Source organism: Ursus maritimus, unplaced genomic scaffold, assembly GCF_017311325.1.
Source record: "Ursus maritimus isolate PB19 unplaced genomic scaffold, ASM1731132v1 scaffold_24, whole genome shotgun sequence".
Lineage (NCBI taxonomy): Eukaryota > Metazoa > Chordata > Mammalia > Carnivora > Ursidae > Ursus > Ursus maritimus.
This window is the reverse complement of record NW_024424897.1, coordinates 18,945,686-18,966,358: the sequence shown is the minus strand read 5'-3', so window position 1 is coordinate 18,966,358 and position 20,673 is coordinate 18,945,686. Positions and strand designations below refer to the sequence as shown.

Below are 20,673 nucleotides of genomic sequence, written 5' to 3'. Positions count from 1 at the left end.
GACCCGGGCACCATCATTCCAGAAGATAGACCCTGTGAATGCGGAGTAGTCTCGCATCTTCATTCTCTTTTGATCTCTTCTCCTGCTAGGCACAAGCTGGATGTGGTCTCCTGTGGCAAGTCCACGGTGCGAGTGCAGAAGGCCATCTGCAGTGGATTCTTCCGGAACGCTGCCAAGAAAGACCCGCAGGAGGGCTACCGGACGCTGATCGACCAGCAGGTGGTCTACATCCACCCTTCCAGCGCTCTCTTCAACAGACAGCCCGAATGGTAGGTGGGCAGGACTCGGGTCCAGGGGCAGTCGTGGGCAGAAAGGGCGTGTAACCATCCTGGCACCTTGCGCTCAGGTGTTCACCCGGACTCGCACCACCTCCTCTAGCATCGCTTCCGTTTCTAGAGCGGCAGAAGCTGGAGGTAGGCACAGTCGAGAGAAATAAAATCACAGGAGTGAGAGCCAAGGAGGATGATCTTAGAGATCGTCTAGTGAGACGGTTTGTTTATTTATTTATTTGTTTGTTTGTTTGTTTGTTTATTTTTAAAGATTTTATTTATTTATTTGACAGAGAGAGACAGCCAGTGAGAGAGGGAACACAAGCAGGGGGAGTGGGAGAGGAAGAGGCAGGCTCCCAGCGGAGGAGCCTGATGTGGGGCTCGATCCCATAATGCCGGGATCACGCCCTGAGCCGAAGGCAGTCGCTTAACGACTGAGCCACCCAGGCGCCTCTAGTGAGACGGTTTAAACAAGTTTTTTTTTAAGTAGCACTTAAAAAAATTGGAGTCTTACCCACCCTAACATCAAACTGCTCTAAACCCATGGTGTCGTCATGCTAGGAGGGGTTGGAGCTGCAGAGCCTTGCCGCGCGGGCCTCCCCAGCCCCTGCGGCAGCCCCCAGAGGCACCTCTTCAGGGCCCCAGAGTTCTGTGGAGACAGCCCGAAAAACCACGCTCCCGTCCCACAGAGCAGGAAACCCAGGTCCAGAGAAGCGGTGTGATTGGCTTCATGTCGCTTAACTAGCTAGAGCCAAGACTAGTTGGAGCCGGGACTAGAACACATCCTGACAGCTCTGCCGAGGCACGCCAGGGACCCCGGGGACCCGGGGGGGGGGGGGGTGCTGCGCGGGAGGCTGCAGCCCTCTGTCTGTCCCGCACTCAGGGTGGTGTACCACGAGCTGGTGCTGACCACGAAGGAGTACATGCGTGAGGTCACCACTATCGACCCCAGGTGGCTTGTAGAGTTCGCCCCGGCCTTCTTCAAGGTCTCCGACCCGACCAAGCTGAGCAAGCAGAAGAAGCAGCAGCGTCTTGAACCCTTGTACAACCGCTACGAGGAGCCCAACGCGTGGAGAATATCCCGGGCCTTCCGGCGGCGCTGAGAGGCGGGACTTCTCCGTGTCTGCCTCTCCTGCGGCCGAGGCCTGGGCCTTGGACTCACTCTTACTGAGGAAAAACTGGTCCTGAGGGTACAGCTGTCCTGTGACTGAATATCTTCCCTGGGCCTTTTCTAAACTTGACTCTTACTTCTTCCCTGGTGGTAAAGTTGAAACGGATTTACGCCTGGTTTGGCCAGAGCCTCCAGCCGCTCCCACCTCAAGGCACTGTGGCCAGCGGGGGCTCAGAGCCGACATGGGAGTACAGGGCATCATCTCCACGACATGGGCGACTCCTGTAGCCCTAGGATGGGAACGGGAGTGGCGAGCATCTGACCCCCAGACGCAGCGAGGACCTGATGCCGTAGCTGGAACTCTGGAGGAGGGAGCCACGAAGCTCACTGACCGTGTTGCCCCCACTTCCCGCCCCTATCCAGCGCCTGTACTTTTGCTTAACGTCCTAGAAATATTTATTTTCTTAAGGAAACAGAAATGGTTTTCTGTGGCTGTGTCTTCTAGCTGGAAGGTTAGGATGTTGGCCTGGGCTCAGGGTTGAGGAGATGGGTGGCTTCTCCACATGGTGGAGAGTCCCCTGTAACCAGAGCTCTGGGCCTCTTCGGGCTTGGGGGTGACGCATCGCCCAGGCCTGCAGTCCTATCTCTTGATGCCCGCGCGAGGCCAGCTCTGCCGCATGGCCCCGTGATTAACCACATCCACTGGCCCAGTCTGGGCGCCTGCGTGGTCACAGATGCAGCCTGCTGGCTGCGGAATGCTCGCCCGGCCTCCCTCCTCTGCACGCCACACAGCGCGCAGTGTGTCCTTTTTCTTTTTGAAACATGCAAGCGATGTCACAGCTTTTATTTTATTTTGTTCTTATTTTTTTCCCCTGGGGTCCTCGATGGGCTTTAACAAAGGGTTTTTCTGGTCAAAGCCTCTCGTCCCCCACCACAAACAAAACCCACAGAACCCCTCTCATAGCCGGTCTGTGCTGCTGTCGCCAAGTGGGTTTCTCGTAGCATTTGGTTGGGGAATGGCCATCTCCCAGTGCCTGAGGAAGCTCTCTACTGGGAAGAACATCAGACAGATGCTGCCAGGCCAGGTGGTGGGGCTTCTGGAGAGCAGGTGTAGGTGTGGAGCTGGTAGAGACGCCCCTGGGGGACTGGGCACGTCGGAGATTATGGCCTGCATTGTCTCCCCCATCCCTATTCTAGTAAATTCTGAAATGATGTAAATACCAGAAGTACTGAGTTGTACACCGGAAGCTAAGAGACTCTAGGACGTTCTAGGATGTAAAAGAATGTAGGCTGTCTTTGGGCAGCAAACTGACCACCCTAAAGACAGTTCAGAGAGGATCCAGCAGAGAGGAATACAGGCCGGGGCGTCTGCGGACAGAGGTCCCTGCCCCACCCTTGAGCTGATTCTGTTCACGTGCTCCTCAGGAAGCCCAGGCCAGTAATTATGGGCAGGGGATCTTTGTGTGTTTACCTTTAAGGCCTTAGGGGGAGAGACTGGCAGGGGCCTACAGATGAAACCGAACGTGAAGCTGGGGCTGGGCACCCAGCTACCCAGTCTCCGGCTCAGGAACAGACTCCAGGCTGGGCAGCCGCCTGCCCCACTGAGTGACCAAGCCTGGAGGCATGGGCACCTAGGAGATCATAAAGGCCCTGGGGACGGGGTGGGGAGGTTTGGGATTTGAGCTGAGATTGAGGACATGTTTAACAGGCCAACGTGAGAGGCAGCAGGGCTAGTCATCTTGTGTGGGTTAGGTGAGTAAAAAGGACCCTAGCTCTGTGGGTGTTCCTTGAACATCTGCCCCTCTTAAGAGCTGGGGTCACTGCTCTGCTCTGCCGGTATGGCTAGGGGTCTGACCTTCAGACTGACCATCAGGAAACAGCATGGAGGCAGCGTTGTTGAGCCTGCTCAGAGGGAGAAAGGGGCCAGATTGGGAAGGAGGACTTGCCTGCCGCTCCCACACAATGGGGCCCTTGTTTCTCTTCCTTGAAACAATATTTCCCTGAGATTGAGTGACAGCCTGGGAGAGGATGTGGGTCTTCTGCAGGGCGCTGGAAACTTCTAGGCCATTCGCCCCGCCCCTGCAGGAGCCTCGCTCAGGAGTTTCCTGCCCCTGCGCACGTGCTGAGTGTGTGCTTGTGTACGTGGGGGGAACTGTCCCGGTGCGGCTTGTGTGAACTCTACGCCTCCGTCCAGGGTTCACCTTCATCCAGTCCGGAGCCGGACTGCCTCCTCGGAGTCGTGGCCCTCCAAGGTTAAGATTTGAACAAAGGGCTGTGAGGAGTGGCAGTGTTCACACTTCAGAGGATAGAGGTCACAGGTCTCAGGCGGTGGATACCATTTCTCATCCAAATCTGTCACTCCTTTACGAAAACTCAGGACCTCAGGGTTTCCATGGACTTCTACAGCTTCCCACCGAGATAGTCTGGCTTTAATGTGGAATTAAATTATGTATTTTTAAAAAAACATGTATATTTTTTAAAACTTGTATTTTAAAATGTTTTGTTCCTTGCTCTAAATTATAAAAGTAAGTTGATGTTTTCAGTTTCTAGGAAAACAATAACGTTACTTTTTATTTGTGGTAGTGGTTGACGGGCATCCGTTCCTTTGAGGGCTTAGGGGCCGGGGACCCAAGCTGCTCAAGCCTTAATGAGGGCTGGGCCTGCGTAGCCTCAGCAGGGCTGCAGTTCTGGCTTAACTGGAGCGTGCATTTTTACCAGAGCGTGGGTCTAGAACCTTCCATTCTAACCCTCACACCTGGACAGGTCTCCTCCGTAGGTGTTACCACTTTCTCAGGTTTGACTTTCCCGTCCACCCACAGAGAACGGCCCCAGCATTCTGGTGTCCCCTAAATATGGGGAAGGAGCCTGTTTCTAGTCCCCTTTCCCCGAAGACCCAGGGTCCTTTGCCTTCACTGGCCAGAACATAGGGCTTTGCTCCAGCCTCTCCCTGCACCCTCTTGCCCAGGTGCCCATTCTCTCCCCATTCTCCAGATCCTCTCTGTATAAACTCGTCCCCAGCTTCAGCAAAAACAGAAACCTGGAGCCATGGCAGAAGGGGGGACACACAGTTGGGGTATAGACGTGGGTAGTGCGGTCATGGTCACAAAACCACAGGCCAAACTGCCTGAGGAAGCTCCAGGAGGGCCTCCAAGCTCAGCCCTGTCTGGCCCCTCCCCAGCAAGAAGACAGCCAGTGCCAGATTATGAAGTACCCGTCAACCATTATTTCAGGATCCTGACACCATAATCCTGGAGAGGGATAGAACGGGGGGAAAGAACAGGTATCACTGAGCCCATTTTTAGAGGAAAAGTCAGAGGTCAACTGTCTTTTCCCAAATCCAACTGTGAAGCTAAGTGTCAAGGCCAGGCGCCAAACTCTGGTCATCTGCCCCAAGGCCAAAGCTCTTTCCAACCCCAGGTCCTTCTCCCATGGCAGCAAAGGACACGGGACAACTAACAGGAGAAGCAGGGGCCTTTATTGGGGTCTGGCAGATGTGGGGGAGGTTGGAGGTGGAGGTGGAATCCCAGGCCTAGGCCTAGAAAAAGGCAGAGAAAAGGCAAAGGGTCCTAGGAGCAGGAACCCAGCCCTCCCTGCCTCCACCCTGCAGCCCCTCCCCCACACCAGCGTCCTTATTCCAGCCTCCCCCTGCCTCTGGGAACACAGAGCACCAAGAATGGACAAGCAGGACCCTCGGGGGGTCACAGCTTGGAGCGGAGTGCAAGATCCAGGCTTCTGTCTGCCCACAGTGGGAGATCCAGGGAGCTCAATGCAACCCTCTCCACCAGGATAAAGTGGGAATGCTCCTTCTCTGTTGTCCCCCAGAACAGAGCAAACTATTGTTCTCTGTGTTGGGGGAGAGGAGTGCAGCTTGGGCCTCTAAGCAGGACCTGGGAAGAGGCTGGAGGTGACACCCCCAGGGGAGCTTCTAGACCCCACCTTTACACTTTCAGTGTTCTCCATTTTTCCTTCCCATCAACTCTGGTGAGCAGCTCAGAGTCTGGGCAGGGGCGACTGATGGGCCAGTGGGGATCTGCTCCAAAGACATCTGTGGGTTTCACAGTGAGGGTTTCCCCAACACCAAATTCATCTATATGTACACAGGGCAGCACCCCCCGGCGGCAGGGGAGCAGCGGCCAGGGCTAGTAAGAGTAGCCACCCTTGGGGCCAAAGGGCTGGGTAGGGCCAGCTAGCTCCGGGAGGTAGGCAGGGCTCTCGTCCAAGTGGGACAAAGGGACTGTGTCCTCCTCACTGACTGGCCGGTCAAACTCAGCCTTGAGGGCTGGACGCTGATTGTCCGGGAAGGCCAGAGAGAAGAGGGCCTCAGGCTCACACACAAACTTGTACACGTAGCGCTCGCCCGCCACCTGTGGGAAGAGAGGGGCTGGGTCGGCCTAGCTCTCCCTCCAGGTCGGTGTGGGGCAGGGGGAACACGACCCGGCCTGGCCAGGTCCAGGCAGACACGGGGGGCGCCAGCTCCCTGCACAGCTCCGGTTCTCCAATCTCGATGTCTCCACACTTTGGGCTTTGCAGTTACTGGGTGGCACTTTTTCGGGAAAGGGAAATCTTGTCGACGATTTCTCATTCCCTCTGACTGGTTCACTATCTGCTCCCACACACTTGCTGAGAAATGCTCCCCTGCCCCCATCATCTTCCCACGGCTATTGCCCCTCCCCCTCCCATCCCTGGGCCCTTGGCCCCCCAACCTTCTGCATGATGCCTTTCTCATAGTAGTATCGGAGCGAGCGGCTCAGTTTGTCGTAATTCATGGCCGGCCGATTCTTCTGAATGCCCCAGAGCCTGGCAACCTGGAGACGGGACAGAGTTTTGGGATGGTGGTGTCTGCTCAGCAGACAAAAAACGGGGGGGCAGGTTAGAAAGAACACCAGAGATTCTTGGTACAAAATGGTAAGCTGGTCCAGCAGACTAAGCAGCAGCCCACAGACCCAGGTGTGACAAGAATTCAGGTCAGGAAAAGCAACTCTGATGGGGAGGCGTCTGCCACATTCTCAGGTCCCAGTATCTCCAGGCCCCAAAGAGGTGGGGAGGAGAGGTGGGGACATCTGAGAGGCCCACCTCCTCAGGCTCTATTAGTTTGAACTCCATCCCCCGGCCGGTCCAGGCGATGAAGTGGGCATTCGTCGGGTCGTCCAGCAGGGCCACCAGGAACTGCCATAGCTGCAAGGCCCCCCGGCGCTGGTAGGGCGGTCCCTCTCTGAACACTCCCACCCCTTCCTGCTTGATGTCCCCTGGGTGACACAGAAAACAGGGGCCGTCAGGTTTGTGCCTTCTGGTCCCCCAAGCAACCCCTTCTTCTCTCCCCAGGGGTAATGAGGGGGGCAGGGGGGACACAGAGGGCATGGCCAAGACCCTGACCCTCTCACAAACACTTCTCTGACCTTCAAATTTCTCCGGGACGACGCAGACATCATCTGGGAATGGTCGCAGAGGTTTCTCATAGCCATAACCTTGAGGAGGAAGTTGGGGGTCATTCAGATCTGGGGGGGGGGCTCACTGCTATGAGCCCCCAGCATCCCGAGGCACTCCTGGCCAGGAGACCCTCCCAGACAGCAGGACACCCCCGTCCAATGTGAAGGGGCTTGGCAGAGAGGAGGGGGCCGCCTTACCCATGGTCCCGTCACCTGGAGAGTGCCCAGAGAAACCCTCTGTGTGAAGGTACATTGATGCACACCCAGGGACATCTGGGACGGGAGGAAAGAAAGGGTGATGTTACAGGTGGCTGCAGGGGGAGGCGGCAGTCCTGCCCACATTTGAGAACGTCTTCCTGCCAGCCTGCATTCCGGTTCTTTTCCCCAGCTGCCTGCCAAGCACCAAATCCCAAGGCAAGTTCACCCAGAGGGAGCGCAAGGCTTGAACCTCTCGGCTTGAAGTCTGGGCCAGAGGGCCAGAGGGCACTGCTGGCAGCAGCTGGGCTGGGCAAAGCTGTTGCACAAGGCGCAGGATTCCAGGCAACAGCTGTTTCCTGTGAGTTCAGGGGGAGGAGGGGGGGGAGGGATGAACCTCCGGGGAAAGGGTTCAGTGTCCATGCCTAAGACTCCCTTGGAATGGGCTAGCCTCCGGTCAGCAGGTCAGGTTCCTAGCTGTGTGTGTGTGTGTGTGAGAGAGAGAGAGAGAGAGAGAGAGAGAGAGAGTGCAGCAGGCCAGGTTCCTAGCTCTGTGTGTGTTGTGTAGGGAGGGAGGAAACGGAGGAGGATGGGGGCTGGGGGAAGACCCATAGGGAGGGAGGTGGGAGGGAGAGCGAGAGAGCACACCGGAATGTATCTGTATCTGGGAAGAGCCGGTGGGCACTGGGCTGTGTTTTTGCAGGTCTGACAGCAGAGCGCATTCACTCCCTTTTCCCTCCCTTCCCTAGGATTGAAAGAGCCCTACTCCACCTGGAGGAGGCGGGTGGCGTGAAGCCACCCGTTCAAGCTCCAGCCCCTTCCCGCCCTACCCCCTCCACTCCCACCTATGAATGAGACGGTGAAACCCGACACCTCCGGGAGGAGGCTGGAGGGTGGGCTCATTCATGCCTCCATTTTGTGAATGGAATTCCTGACTCCATTGAGAGGAAGCCGAAGGGGGTGGGGCAGGAGTTCAAGGGCATGTAACAAGATCTCCTCCGGTCTACATCCTTTGAAGGTCAGCGGCAAGAGCATTTCCCTCCTCCTTCCTCCACCTCGCTGCCAGGCGCGGCTCAGCGTCTGCCCCACGTTGGAGGAGAGGCGAACCCTTGTGGTTCTCACTTGGGCAGCCTGGGGGTTTGTGGTTCACCCCTCCCCCCGCCCCTAAAAGCCTGTACATCAGGAAATGGGAAATCCGAAAGCTCTAGCCTGCCCTGAGCCGACTCTAATCTCAGTATTTATTTTTCTCACACCAACTTGCAGATAAACTCAAATTTGGGGATGGTGACAATGTAACAGAAGCCAAGGTTTTCTGGGTCCCTCCTAAATGAGAATGGCCCTCCCTCAGGCCCCGGAGGCTTTGCATTCTTGCTGGTCAAGAATCTGGCTGAGTGCCCCTCACTCCTGTCCAGGCTCAGGCAGCAGCCCTGCTCCCGTACCCAGCTCCATCAACCTGGAGGCTGGAACAGAATGTGGAAACCACACAGTAATCCTGCGTTCCCGCTGGAACTAGGAGCCTGGCTCCTTGCAGGTCCATGTTTCTCTTCATTCAAATCCGTTAATAATTTTAAGCTTCCGTGGGGACTGGGACCAATGACACATCCTACTCATCTCTGTGTCCCCCAGCTCCTCACAACTCCTGCTCCCGGCCCAGCATTCGGGTCTCAGTAGGTAATGATAGCCTCAAACGCTTGGCAGAGAGAAAAAGGAAGAGATAAACCTCAACTTCCCTATGAAACCTCAAGCCGCCTGAGGGCAAGGAACTGCACCCCTCTTATCTTTCATCTGAGCAGAAGGTTGCTGACTGAAAAATGACAATTCTTTGGAAACTATGACAAAAAGTGAGTGGTTGGGCGGGTTGGATGTATGAAGCGGTAAGCGGGTGAGCAGGTAAAAAACTTGTAGGGAGACCTTCTGGGTGTAATGGAACTGTTCATAGGATCGCATGCCACCCTCCCCAGCAATCCCAGCAAAACTCCTCCAACCCCCTTCCCTGGGAGCATGTCTTACCAGAGTCGTAGGCGAAGTCCGTCTGCTCCTGTTTGATCACCACCCCCGCCCCTGGGTACCTGTGCCCATTGACTCCAGCCTGGCCCACCGCCGGCTGGCCTGCCTGTTCGTACAGGGGGTCCAGGTATTCCTGCTTGAAGCTCTGCGGGGGGTAGGGCGGGCAGGGCTCCGACAGCTGGTGTGGGTAGGGGGCTGGGAGGGGTTCCCGGCCCCCTCCCTGGGAGGATGTGAAGGAGTGGCAAATATCCAGGGGCTGCTGGAAGACAGAGCTGGATGTGTTGGACAGAGAAGGAAGAGAAGATTAACTTAAACTGTCCCTGTGCCCCCCACTCGCAGAGCTTGCAGAGTGGGCTCTGGGGTGGGGGTGAGGGGGGTATCAACGTCCCTTCTTCCTCACCTCCCCCACGCCAGGTCTCTTAGGGACAGCTGGAGAACACTCAGGGATTGAGGAAGAACCAGTGAGACCTGGGCCCACAGGTTCTGTAGGTCTCCTTGTCTCCTTACCTCTGCTCCCCGAGGTACCCGTGGCCAGGGTGGGGCTGGGAGGTGCCAGAGGATCTCAGGAAACTCCGTTGTTCTGCCCGGGGGAAGGGCTGCAGGGGCGACTGTCCGGGGGCACCGGGGGCGGGGGACTTGATGGCGATTTGTCTAGGGGGGTCATAGGCACTGGAGTTGAGGGGGAGACGGGGGTGAGGGGGCAGAGAAGCTGGGCGAGCATCTTTGAACCCTTTATCCCCAGAGAAGGAAGAGTAGAGGGTGCTGGGAAAGGAACGGCATGAGCGACGGGGCCCCAAAGTGAGCTCTTTTTCTCCCTTCTCGTAACTCATGAAAATGGGTGTAATCCTGAGAATGCCTCTCCCCAGCCCCGTTGCTCCCTTCCAGGGGCTCAGAAATCCTTTGTGTTGTCTAACTTGCATCCCACTGCTGCCTTCACCTGTTTCCTCCTGCCTCCCCCTCCTCCCTCCGCCCTCCTCCCCTTCCCCGACAGGCTGGGGCTCACCTGAAATAAAGGCACTGCTCGCCACGGTGGTAGGGGAGCGGTAGCTCCCTGCCGCAGGACAGGGCGGGCTCTGTGCGGGGACTCTGGGGCTCCTTCTTGATCCTGGTGGTGGGGCTGTGGAAAGCTACTGCAGGAGCGGGAGGAGGCAGAGCAAGGCCAGAGGGGGTCACGGAGGAGGCAAGGAGAGCTCCCGACACCTGTTCTTTGAGGACCAGCCAGGTGATTCCCTGGGTCTCAGTTTCCAGAGACTCATGATCAGACACTTTCAAGGACAGTGTGGCTATCTACACTATGTCTAGTTTTATACATCGGGCTAAGGTCCAATATTAACCAAAGAAACTGTCTAAAATTCAACATGTAATGTGACCCTAAGCCCCCAAAAACATCTTTGGAGGAGTGAGCACCTCCAACCTAGGGCCTGTGGTTTTCCTGAGTGCCCTGGAAAATTCCAAGGGAGAGACATGTTTTCTTCTTCGGTGCTATAAAGGATCATTCTTTCTCTGGTTCGGGTTGGCTATCCGCCCACTCGCACGTCAGCTGACTACCATTAAACACATGCTCCTAATTATCTGTGAGGAACATTGGTCTTTCCTGCGGCCCCTGTTGGGTCCGCAAACTCCAGCCTCCAGGCCGAGCCGCGGAGCTGGTTCCGAGCGAGTGTGAGGTTCTCTCTCTACTACGCCAGTGATGGACTGTTCTGTTGTTGGCTGTTTTCCATTATTTGTCCCCTAGTTCATTTCAACGGTGAAGACAGTTGAGAACTGAGTATCTGACATTAAAGCGGGGTTTCTCAACAGTGCGCTGAGGACCTTTGGGCCAGAGGATTTTTGTTGGGGGGGGAGCTGTCCTCGGCATTATGGGGTGTTTATAGCATCTCTGGCCTCTACCCACTAAATGCCTATAGCACCCCACTCTGGCGTGACCACTAAAAATGTCTGCAGACGCAGCCACATGTCTCCTGGGAGGCAAAAGGGTCCCCCAGTTGCACGAAAGTAACCTAGAAGGGTAGGACTGGACCCTGCTAAACTGGTTTAAGCCCCTCCTTCCAGAAATCAGGGACTGGAGGGACAGCGGAAGTGTCCACTCCCAGGGCACACAGCGAGGACGGCGCAAACCCTGACTTGAACCAAGGTCTCCAGCTCCCAGGCACTGCCTTGGTCTTGGCGTCCAAACCCAAGACTGGGGAGCCCCGTTCTTCCCCCCTTTTCCTTAGGAGAGAACAAGTTGATCTTTTGTGATTCTCTATCCCCATGACTCATTTCCTGCCCTCCCCCACTCCCCATTCCCTCAACCCAGGGCCCTCCACTCACAGTTTTCTGCATGGAAATCAGGAACAAAGGGCTCATCACTGTCTGGTACCTGGGCTGCAGAGAGAGGTCAGAGGTGAGTCTGGGTGGGGGCCCTGGGGGGCAGCCCTGCAGATTAGCACCAGGCCGAGGGGAAAACAGCCTTCCTAGGCCTGAAAGCAACCCCACCCCAGGTCCTAGTGCCCTCCATCTCTGGGCTCCATTAAGACCCTGGAGGCAAGGCGGCAAGTTCCCAGAACCTGTCTGAGCAGATTCCAGTCTTTTCCTAGATGCTTTGTCTTTATTCCCTCCATTTTTTCGGAAGTGAAGGCAACCCTGGCCCTCAGCGTTCACAAAGCCCCCTCTCAGAGCTCCCAGCAGAGCTGAATCCGGGATGGGTGGGCATTACCACGACATCCTGTGGACCTAGACTAACACGGGGAGATTCTGAACCCGGGCCTGGCCCAGGAATCTGTGTTTTATACAACCTCCTGGGTGAACTCCGGAAATGGAGAACTTGGGAAGGAAGATGGAATGGAGAACGGGGTGGCTCAGGAGAGGTGAACGGGATGGCAGTGGGACGGGAAGTGGCTGGGGACATGGGCAGGTCACCGCGCCTCATGTCTTCGGCGTGTAGCTAGGAGAGAGGGGAAGGCTTCCCAAGCTTGGAGGTCTGAGAACACTCCCAGGGAGCCGGCGTCGGCGGAGCTGGGTTTGGGGGTTAGGCAGCCATAGCACAGCAGTTGGTCATGGCCTCCAAGCTGGACCTTCGGACTTTGATTTCCAGTTCTTACCCTGGCCTCGCCAGCTCCTTCAGGTGGGCATACAGCTGAGCACCACCCCTGACCCCAGAATCTTTGGCCACTTTTGCCCCTCTCTCCAGAATAGATCAAAGCAGGAAGGGGAAGGGTAGACACCAAGAAGAACTTCCTGATAGTCCAGGAAGAGAGTGGTTTGAAGGAGAGGGGGCGGAAGACAGGAGACTGTTCTTAGAATGGACAACGGGAAACCGATGGATAAAACAAGCAGAGCGGAGAAAGGCTGGTAAGGATCAAGGACACAAGGACACAAGGCTGGGGACCAGCTCCACTCCTAGCTCTACCCGCACCCACCGCAGCCTCTTCAGCCTCCCCATGAGCAGAGGTTTCTTCCCGAGATTTCAGCCAGAGCCTCTGTCGGGACGCCCTCCTTCCTCGCTCACTTCCTACAGCACGTGGTTCCCCACGCAGCTGTCAGAGCGGTCTTTCTGCAAGAGAAGTCCACTCTCTTCTCTCCTTGCTTAAACCTCGAACCCCAAACTCTTCCTCTTGGCCAGCCTCTGGGGCCCCACATGGTCTGGACTGCTGACCTCTCCGACCTGCCTCTCCTTGCCTTTCCTCTCCCCCAGACCTTCGCCTGCCTGTTTTTTTCTGGCCACTGAAGTCTTGGCTCACTTTGTCGCTTCCTCAGATGCCTTCTCTGACCACCCACACCAAAGTGGTCCCTCCCGGCTCCTATCACACCCCACGTGTATTTTTGCCCTCGCATGTACCGCTACCTGGATCCCTCTTATTAACTTATTTACGTTTATGGGCTTGTCGTCTACCTTCTCTACGTGAAAGTTAAGCTCCCTGAGGTCAGGGGCTTTATCTGTCTTGATGATTTCCCAGCACGGGGAAAGAAGGTCTGGCTAAGAATAGACACTCAAATGCTTTATTTGTTGACGACATGAATAAACATACGATGACCCCATCCTCAGGCTGGTGGGAGTCCTCCTGGTGGACTTGAGAGCAAGAGCGGAAGGGATCCTAACCAACCAGCTCTTCCCTCTCCCTGGGGGCTTCTCCCTCCCCCCACACAGGGTAACTGTAAAGGCAGGTCCTCCCTCCAGAGAAAGCCCGTCTCACAAGAGGTACTTCAGGCTGGGATCAATTGCTTGGCAGGATTCTTCATCAACTTGCTTTGAATACCAGAGTTGCCAAGCGCTTTAAAAATACACATTTCTAGATAGCTGACTTCTCGACAGAGGGATGGGACTGAGGGGTTTAAGAATCAGAAGCCACCGGCAGCGAAAGAAGAACTTAGGAAAAGTCAGTAGAAAACTATTCTAAAGTGAGTGAACGAATGAGCGGGACACAACGTCCCTTGGCAAAAACGCACAGACAGCTAAGGCGCGAATGCAAACATCCCCAGACTGACCAAATCAAGAATCACCAAGATATTGTTAAAAATGCACATTCCTGGGGCGCCTGGCTGGCTCAGACGGTGGGTAGAGCATGCGACTCTTGATCTCGGGGTCATAGGTTCGAGCACAGAATTCATTTAAAAAGAACACACAGATTCCCAGTCCCCGCCCCTGGCGAGTCTTATTCCATAAGCATGGGTTGGGGTCCAGGCATTTGTACTTTTAACAAGCCTCCCCGGTGGCCCTTAAGAACAGGCAGGTTTGGGAAACACTGGATAAAGGGAAGGAGCAAAACCTTCTCGGGGGCGCAAGGGCCACGCTCATCCCTGATGTGCCCTCTGGCCCAGCCACAGCCGATCCCCCCGAAGTTGACAGGATGGGGGTGATGGGAGCAGGAAGAGCAACATTTCCATCTCTGCTACCTAGGCAAGGAGGGTCCTGAGGGCAGGGTAGGTGGAGAACATGGGGGAGGCTGACGCATTCTGGGCCCCCTTTGGGGCTTCATTAACTGCCAGTTTCCACTGAGGTAATGGGCTGGGGGCATCTCCTGCTGGCGTCACAGGCCAGTCACAGGCCAGTTCACATGATGCGACAGAGCCCTAGGGGTCGTCTTGCCTTTCCTCCCACCTCAGGCCTGAAGCTCTGACCAGAATCCCCGCACCCCAGCGGTGCCAGAGAAGGCTACCCCCTGGCACATAGACCGCACCCCATAAGGGGTGCGCTCTCTTCCCAGGGCCAGGAGAAACCAGTCAAGACAAAAACGGGCTGCGGTGTGAACCCCAGTCTCTGCTTGGCCCCTCCCCAGAATACTGGCTTCTGGAACCAAAGGGACAGGATAGGGCCTCGCTCAGAGACTGCCAACAAGAATAGAAATAGGAACAGTGTGACACGGAGCCCCGAGTTCCTGGAGAGCAGGAGAATTTCTAATTACCATGTTTGGTCTTGAGACTCTGCCACTCTACTTATTTGTTGATTTGGCTGAGTTCTGGCTGCCAAGCTATTGTGCCAGGGGCTGCCCCCAGCTCCATCCTGGCATGAAGCTGGAGTTTATCTGCCTGGGGACATGGCAGATGATTAAAGATGGGGATGAGAAAAGTGCCCTTCCAGCATCATGCCCAGAGAGGAGAGAATTTCAGGGAACGTCCCTCCGACAGGGGGGTCAGTAGAAGGGAAGGGGCTTGGGAGCCTCCCAAGCTGGGCTGCGAGGGAACTGGGAGGTTAAAGCAGCCAAGCAGCTAAGCCCACCCCAGGCTGGCCGCCTACCTACACCATCTATGCCCCATCACCTTCTCCCCTTCCTGGGGTCCAATCACCGGGTGAAGGGGCCTCTTCAGGATTCCAGTGGAGGCGGGGGAGGCATTCTGCTCCATTGTGTCACCACTGGCCTTGTCTCTCACCCTTACCCTGCCCCCACCCTGGCAGCCTCTGTACTGGAAGGAACCAGTTCTCTATCTATGGAGGGACATTTGTCCCCAAGAGCCTTCTGGAAGGGGAGGAGACAGAAAGATGTAGAAGGAGGCATTGTAGCTAGGAGAAACTGGGGGAGGGGATTAACCCCATCTCGTCCCACAGACATGCTGAGGCACCAGTGTGCATACACACGGATTCACACACACCCTACTTCCTTTTCACTACACGGCAGCACACGGGTAAAACATATCCTCCATGCACACCCTTCACACACCGGCTCTTTTTGGACTTGCAAATGTGACAGGGTGGGGTGGGAGGGGGGACCAAAGGGCAAAGGGACTGGAGACCTTAGAGGAAGATTTAGGAACAGTAAACCTTTTGAAAAGGGGAGCACAGACCCACCCCTTTAAGAATCTCGTAAAACCCATGGATCGTCTCTTCCTAGAAAAATCCACATTCCTTTGTGTATGGTGCACCCCTAACAATTTTGCACACAACATCGGAGGGCGTAAGGACCCCTGCAACCTACCTCCAGAGCTTCTGCGAATCCAGACTCTCCGTTATAGACCCCAGCCTCATACAAAAGACAAACGTGGCCCAGACTCAATGTTCCTTGCTACCAAATAGACCCAAGTCATTGTCCCTGAGGGCTCCCCGAGGGCTCCCGACAAGCCGGGAAAGAAACCTTTGACCAGAAGCAGCACATTTTGACCCTAACCAGATATGGCTTAAAGCTCAGCCTGCCTGAGCCCAGGTCCCTACAGCAGACCGATCCCTTCTGTAGCAACTCCACAGATCCCAGGCATCCGAAACAGACACACCCTCTTAGCCTTATTTTAACACACCCCCCCACTATCTAGAAAAACCTCAAACCCAAAGATGTCTAAGCTGTCTCTACAGAGCCCCACTCACACTCACCCCTAAATAAGCCCAGACACCAGACTGAACCCAGAACCCTATCCTTGCGGATCCAGCCTGGCATCCCCCAAATTCTTCACAGCCCCACCCACACTACAAGGACCCACTGCTTCTCTCCAAATTGGGACTTTATTAAAAAAAAAAAAAATCAAACTTGCGGTGGGGAGGTTGGGTTCCGGCCCCATTCCTCCTGATGTTCCCCACCACTGGCAAGTTTCCAAAGAAGCTAGTCCCCTCCCTACCACCCCAAAGCTCCCTCTGGGCTGTGGGGGTCACTGACCTGGTGGGAAGAGGCAGGAGAGGAGGCTGGGGTGGTGCTGGGATGGTGCTGGGGGACAGGGCCCCGGCAGCTGCATCTGTCTCCGCAGAGAGAGTGAGAAGGAGCGAGTGGCCTCAGCATCCCCCTCTCAGGCCTGGCCATCCATCGCCAGCTGGGAACCTGAGCTGCTCCCTCAGAAGGAAGGAGAGGGAACCAAGGAGATCCCCACCCCCACCTCCCCACCCACTGGATTTAAATGTACAGGGACTCCCAGGGCAGCAGCATGAAACACACACACTCGCCCTCACACTGATACATGCGGATAGACACACGTACAATCTCTAGACCCCCACCGCCAAGGGGTGGGGCTTCCAAGGTTGAGAGAGCGTTTTTCCCTCCCCTTCCCATTCCAGACCCAGGCACAAATGGACCAGCTGCGGCCAAAATGCCAACCTCTGAGCCTACCCCTACATCGCAGCCCTGGGAGCTGCCCACTGTGGGGCGCAGAGGGACCCTCTGCCGACAGACAAGAAGGCTGGCAAGCCAGACAGAAATCAGGCGTTGGGAAAGGAAGTCTTTTAGAGACCGTGGAAACTGACACCCCTGAGTTCTTCAGCTCCAGCTCAGCTCCGGAACCTCGGGAGGAGGATGGGCAGACTGGGCAGACTCTGCCTGGAACTCAGGGCTGGGCGCCCAGGGCTTGCAGAGTCAGGGAAGAGCCGTATCATTCCCTTGCCAGAACCCCCAGATCCCTCCAACATCCATACAGGCGGTCGGCCACGAATTCCACAGAATGTCTTAAGCATTTGCTCTATGCTAAATAGTTGTTTTGTTAATACACATATTTTGGGGGACACCACGGTAGTCAAGACAGAGAGTCTCACTCCAAGGATCTAGTCAGGGGTCTTTCCCTTCTACCTCAAGCTTTTAATCATGGTTCCAGAGGAGCTGGGTGTGAGCTTTAAAAAATCACCAAAGATACCCAGGTGGAGATGGGGAAATCCTAAAGAAAAGCCCTTAAAAAGGGGTTCCTACTGTAATGGATTCTTGGTTTTCAGAGTGTTAAAATAAAGGGATCCTAAAATGGGGGTATTAACCCTTCCCTCTCAGACTGTCTAAACACCGCAAGCCTTCTACCTGCCACCCCACCAGTGACACCCTGAGGTCCCGCAAAAACGCACTAAGGGATCCAACCAGAAGACCCTGAGAACACGGCTCCCTTCGCAGAGGAGCTCCTGACCCCACCCCAGCTAGCTCGAAGTTCACCACCTAGCAAACACCCGAGTCAAAGGAGGGGGAATTTGCTTGGGGCAGAGGTATTTGGGAGAGAAGGGGGAGGGAGGATCACTTGCCATCAGAATTACAATCGAGGCTATTTGCGGGGGAAGCCCTGGGCCCTCTCTGCCAAAGGGCTGCAAAAAAGAATTATTTAAACTTTTGTTGTGCTTTTGGCTCAGACAGTAAATGGTTAGGCGCTGGGGGTTGGGAAGAAGAGGAACCCAGGGGGCGAAAACCACTGTTTTGGCAACTCCTGAAGATAGGTTACAAATTAATTGCTCTTTCTCCCCCTCCTCCTGTCCCTTATTCACCACCCCCCAAACACACCAACACACACCTCGCCTGGCAGCTGCTAACAAACTTTGCAAATGAAAATTTCAACCAGGAAAATGGGCCTGGGGCCAAGTTCCATTCAAATAAGCAAATACCCCACACAATGGTCTGATTCATCCCCGGGCCTAGTTACACAAGCCTGGCTCAGGGCAGAGAAAATAAATATCAATATAAGTGTCCACATTGGGCGCTGGGGAGAGCGGGGAGTAAGGAGGCTTGGGGCGGGGGGGTGTCTTTGGAAAGTTCCTTGAGGCAGGGAGAGAGAAGTGGGTTAGGTTGGAATATCAGGGGTAGAGAGCATCCCCCGCCCCAATCATAGAAAAGGTCACAAAACTACTCACCTTCAGCGAGCCACGTCTCCTGGAAGTGACTGAGATCCTGGAAGAGATCTGAGGGGTGAATAATGGAATTGGAGGTGAGGTGGAGGAGACGGTAAGACGGAGGGAGCCTAGCGAGCCGGGTGATGACCCCCCTTGGTGGTAGGGGCCCGAGAATGATCAGAGTCCCTTGGAGGGGAGTCTTTTGGAGAATAGAGCGGGGGTCCAGGATCGGCCCTCGGCGTGCGTGAGGTGAAGAGGGTCATGGTTTGTCTTTTCGGCTCTTTACCTTCGGAGTCGGGGGGCGGCAGGGAGCCCGGGTCCATGAGCTTCCCCTGCGGGACCATCAGCGCTTCGCGCAAGCTCCCATTTCCGGGCGATTTCTGCGGAGACGGGGAAGAATGCCCCCGAGTCACCCTGAGGCCGCCCGGTCTGGGGGGGCGGGGCTGGGGTCCCGGGGTGACACAGGGGCCGGGCAGCGCTGGACCCCGTGGGGGCCGCGGGGAAGGGGCTGCGGGGCGGGGTGTAGGGCGGGGGCGGGCGTGGAGGACCGCGCGGCGCTCACGCTGCAGAAGGTGTAGGGCACTTGCTGGTCCAAGTATCCGCCTTTCATCCTCCGCTCCATCCGGCCGCTCCCTCCGGCCGCACCGCCCGGCCGGCAGACCTGGGGGGCTGCGTTCGCACACCGTCCTGGGAAGGCAGCGGGGTGGGGGTGGGTAAGGGCAGTAGGGAGGGGCAGTCCCGAGGCTCTGCGTCCGACAGCAAAACTTCTCCGACTCACTCAGGCGATGGGGAGGTTTCCGCCTGCGGAGCTGAGCGCCGCCACCACTCCCCTCCCGCCAAAGGAGGTCCCACCTGCTCCTGGGAGCCGGGCTCGCCGTTTCGGCTGCTTTCTGCAGCCCTGCTCTGCCCAAGCTCGGTTACATAAGACGTGTGTGTGTGTGTGTGTGTGTGTGGCTCGCGCGCGGAGGAGCGGGCGAGGCGCGCACCATTCGCACGCCCACAACTCCCGCGCCCCCTCCGACCCCGAATCCCAGCGCCTCCCACCCCCCCCCCGCCCTAGAATCTGCGGAGGCGGCGGTTAGAGAGTGCAGCGTGTGTCGGAGGCGAGGCGAGGAGTCACAGACGCTCTCCCTCCCTCCCCCTCCCGCAGCCTCACCTGAGGCCGGGGCGTCTGAGCTGGAGCCGCGGGGGTTCGCGAGCTTGCCCCGGGGCCGCACCGAGGGCCGCGGGGCTAGGTCGGAGCGAGGCTGCCCCGGCCCCGGGTCCCCCGCGCACCGGCTTGTTTTCCGGGCGCCGCCGACAGTTGTGAGCCCGGGGGAGCCGCTGATTGGTGCATTTCCTTCGCCTCGGCTTCGGCTCTCTTACCCCCCCCACCCCGATCCCTTTGTTTCATTGACTTTTGTGAATGAAACCCCAGGGCCGGGCACGCCCGCCAATCCGGAGACTCGCCCGGCCGAGCCTTGGGGGGCGGAGTTTCCCAGACGCGAGGACCAATCAGGACGCAGGGGCTGGCTCCCGGCCTCATTCACGGCTCGGGCTCCCATTCATAAAAAAATAAACTCCTCGGCGGCCGGAGTTCATTCATAAAGAGCTGAGAGAAAGGGAGCGAAGCCGAGGACCCGACGGCTTCGTTGCGGGGCTCCGCGGTGTCCCTGGGTGTGAAGCTCGGCCAGCTCCTCGGGCTGGCCCGGCTGGCGTCTGCACACGTCTCTGCATCTGCGTGTACGTGGGAGTGTGAACATGTCTGTGTGTGCGCCCTGCGGGGAGGCGAGCGGACTTGTGCCCGGAGGAACAATAATAACTAGCGTTTATGAAGCGCTCCGCTTCCACGTGCTCGTTTCATTCCCATAACCTGGCGAAGGGATTCTATTGTTTCCATTTTACAGAGATTGAGAATGAAAACTCAGTGAGGGGTGGTGACTTGGCTGCGGCAGCTCAGCGCAGCTGGGGTTTACAGCCCCCAATCTCCCACATTCTCCTGTACAGCCCTTTGAGGCCACAGTTAAATGAATTAAGGCTTTGTGACAACAACTGATACACAGTAGGCCCTCAATAAATGTAAGTGAGCACGGAATCGGGGCTTTTCCTCAAGGGTTTGCTCTGCAGAGCTGTCTGTGACCCACTTTTTGTTGATTGCAGCAGAAGCCAGAGGCCCCCGCATGGACCTCTGAAAGAGCAGTTCCCTCTCAGCCATCTTTCCTCTTAATCCTGAGAGCAAACATAGGGTTTTAGGGAGAAAAGCCCCAAGGCATCTGATGACCTGGGGGTAGGACTGGTTCAGTGTAGCCAAAAAGCTGGTCACAGGCTCTGGTTCCTTGATCATTCACCAAGATCATTCACCAGTTCGTTCAATAGACATTTACTGTGCTAGACACAGTGCTGGGTGCCAGGCAGGCAGCTGTGACCAAGACAGACCCCCGATAAGAGCTGGGCTGTGTAGGCTGTAGCCATGGGGGTACACGGAACATGAAGTCCCCCAGGCCCTCTTTCAGAGACAATCTCTGGGTTTACAGTGTATACACTCCTTTGAGGAGAGCCCGATTTTGCCCCCTGCCTATCTGGGATACACACTAGAGACTAGCCGAACCCCAGGCCAGCTGGGGCTGCTTTCAAAATTCATCTAACCTGGGGCGCCCGGCTGGCTCCGTCGGTAAAGCATGGGGCTCTTGATCTCCAGGTTGTGAGCTTGGACCC

General features: G+C 56.4%; 2 protein-coding genes across 4 annotated transcripts in view; one reads left to right on the top strand and one right to left on the bottom strand.

Annotated features, from left to right (window-relative positions):
• The window catches only part of DHX8 (DEAH-box helicase 8), a 31,008-nt gene extending 28,784 nt beyond the window's left edge, over positions 1–2,224 (top strand). The window contains exons 22-23 of the mRNA XM_008693517.2: positions 90–269; positions 1,153–2,224. Coding sequence (XP_008691739.2) covers positions 90–269; positions 1,153–1,372 — 400 coding nt within the window. The 3' untranslated portion in view covers positions 1,373–2,224. The remainder of the gene's footprint in view (positions 1–89; positions 270–1,152) is intronic.
• Positions 2,225–5,519: 3,295 nt separating this feature from the next.
• ETV4 (ETS variant transcription factor 4) lies at positions 5,520–18,601 on the bottom strand. 3 transcript variants are annotated; one of them, XM_040639872.1, is made up of 12 exons: positions 18,542–18,601; positions 18,266–18,359; positions 18,001–18,048; positions 11,322–11,375; positions 10,012–10,138; positions 9,516–9,677; positions 9,012–9,280; positions 7,005–7,079; positions 6,777–6,845; positions 6,454–6,626; positions 6,084–6,185; positions 5,520–5,744 (listed from the first exon to the last, which is right to left on the bottom strand). In XM_040639872.1, exons 1-12 carry the CDS (start codon positions 18,599–18,601, stop codon positions 5,520–5,522), a joined length of 1,458 nt encoding a protein of 485 aa, XP_040495806.1. The 3 variants fall into 3 exon arrangements, with proteins under 3 accessions (XP_040495806.1, XP_040495808.1, XP_040495807.1); XM_040639874.1 differs by having other exon boundaries at positions 7,020–7,079; XM_040639873.1 differs by having other exon boundaries at positions 10,012–10,135.
• Positions 18,602–20,673: the final 2,072 nt, after the last annotated feature.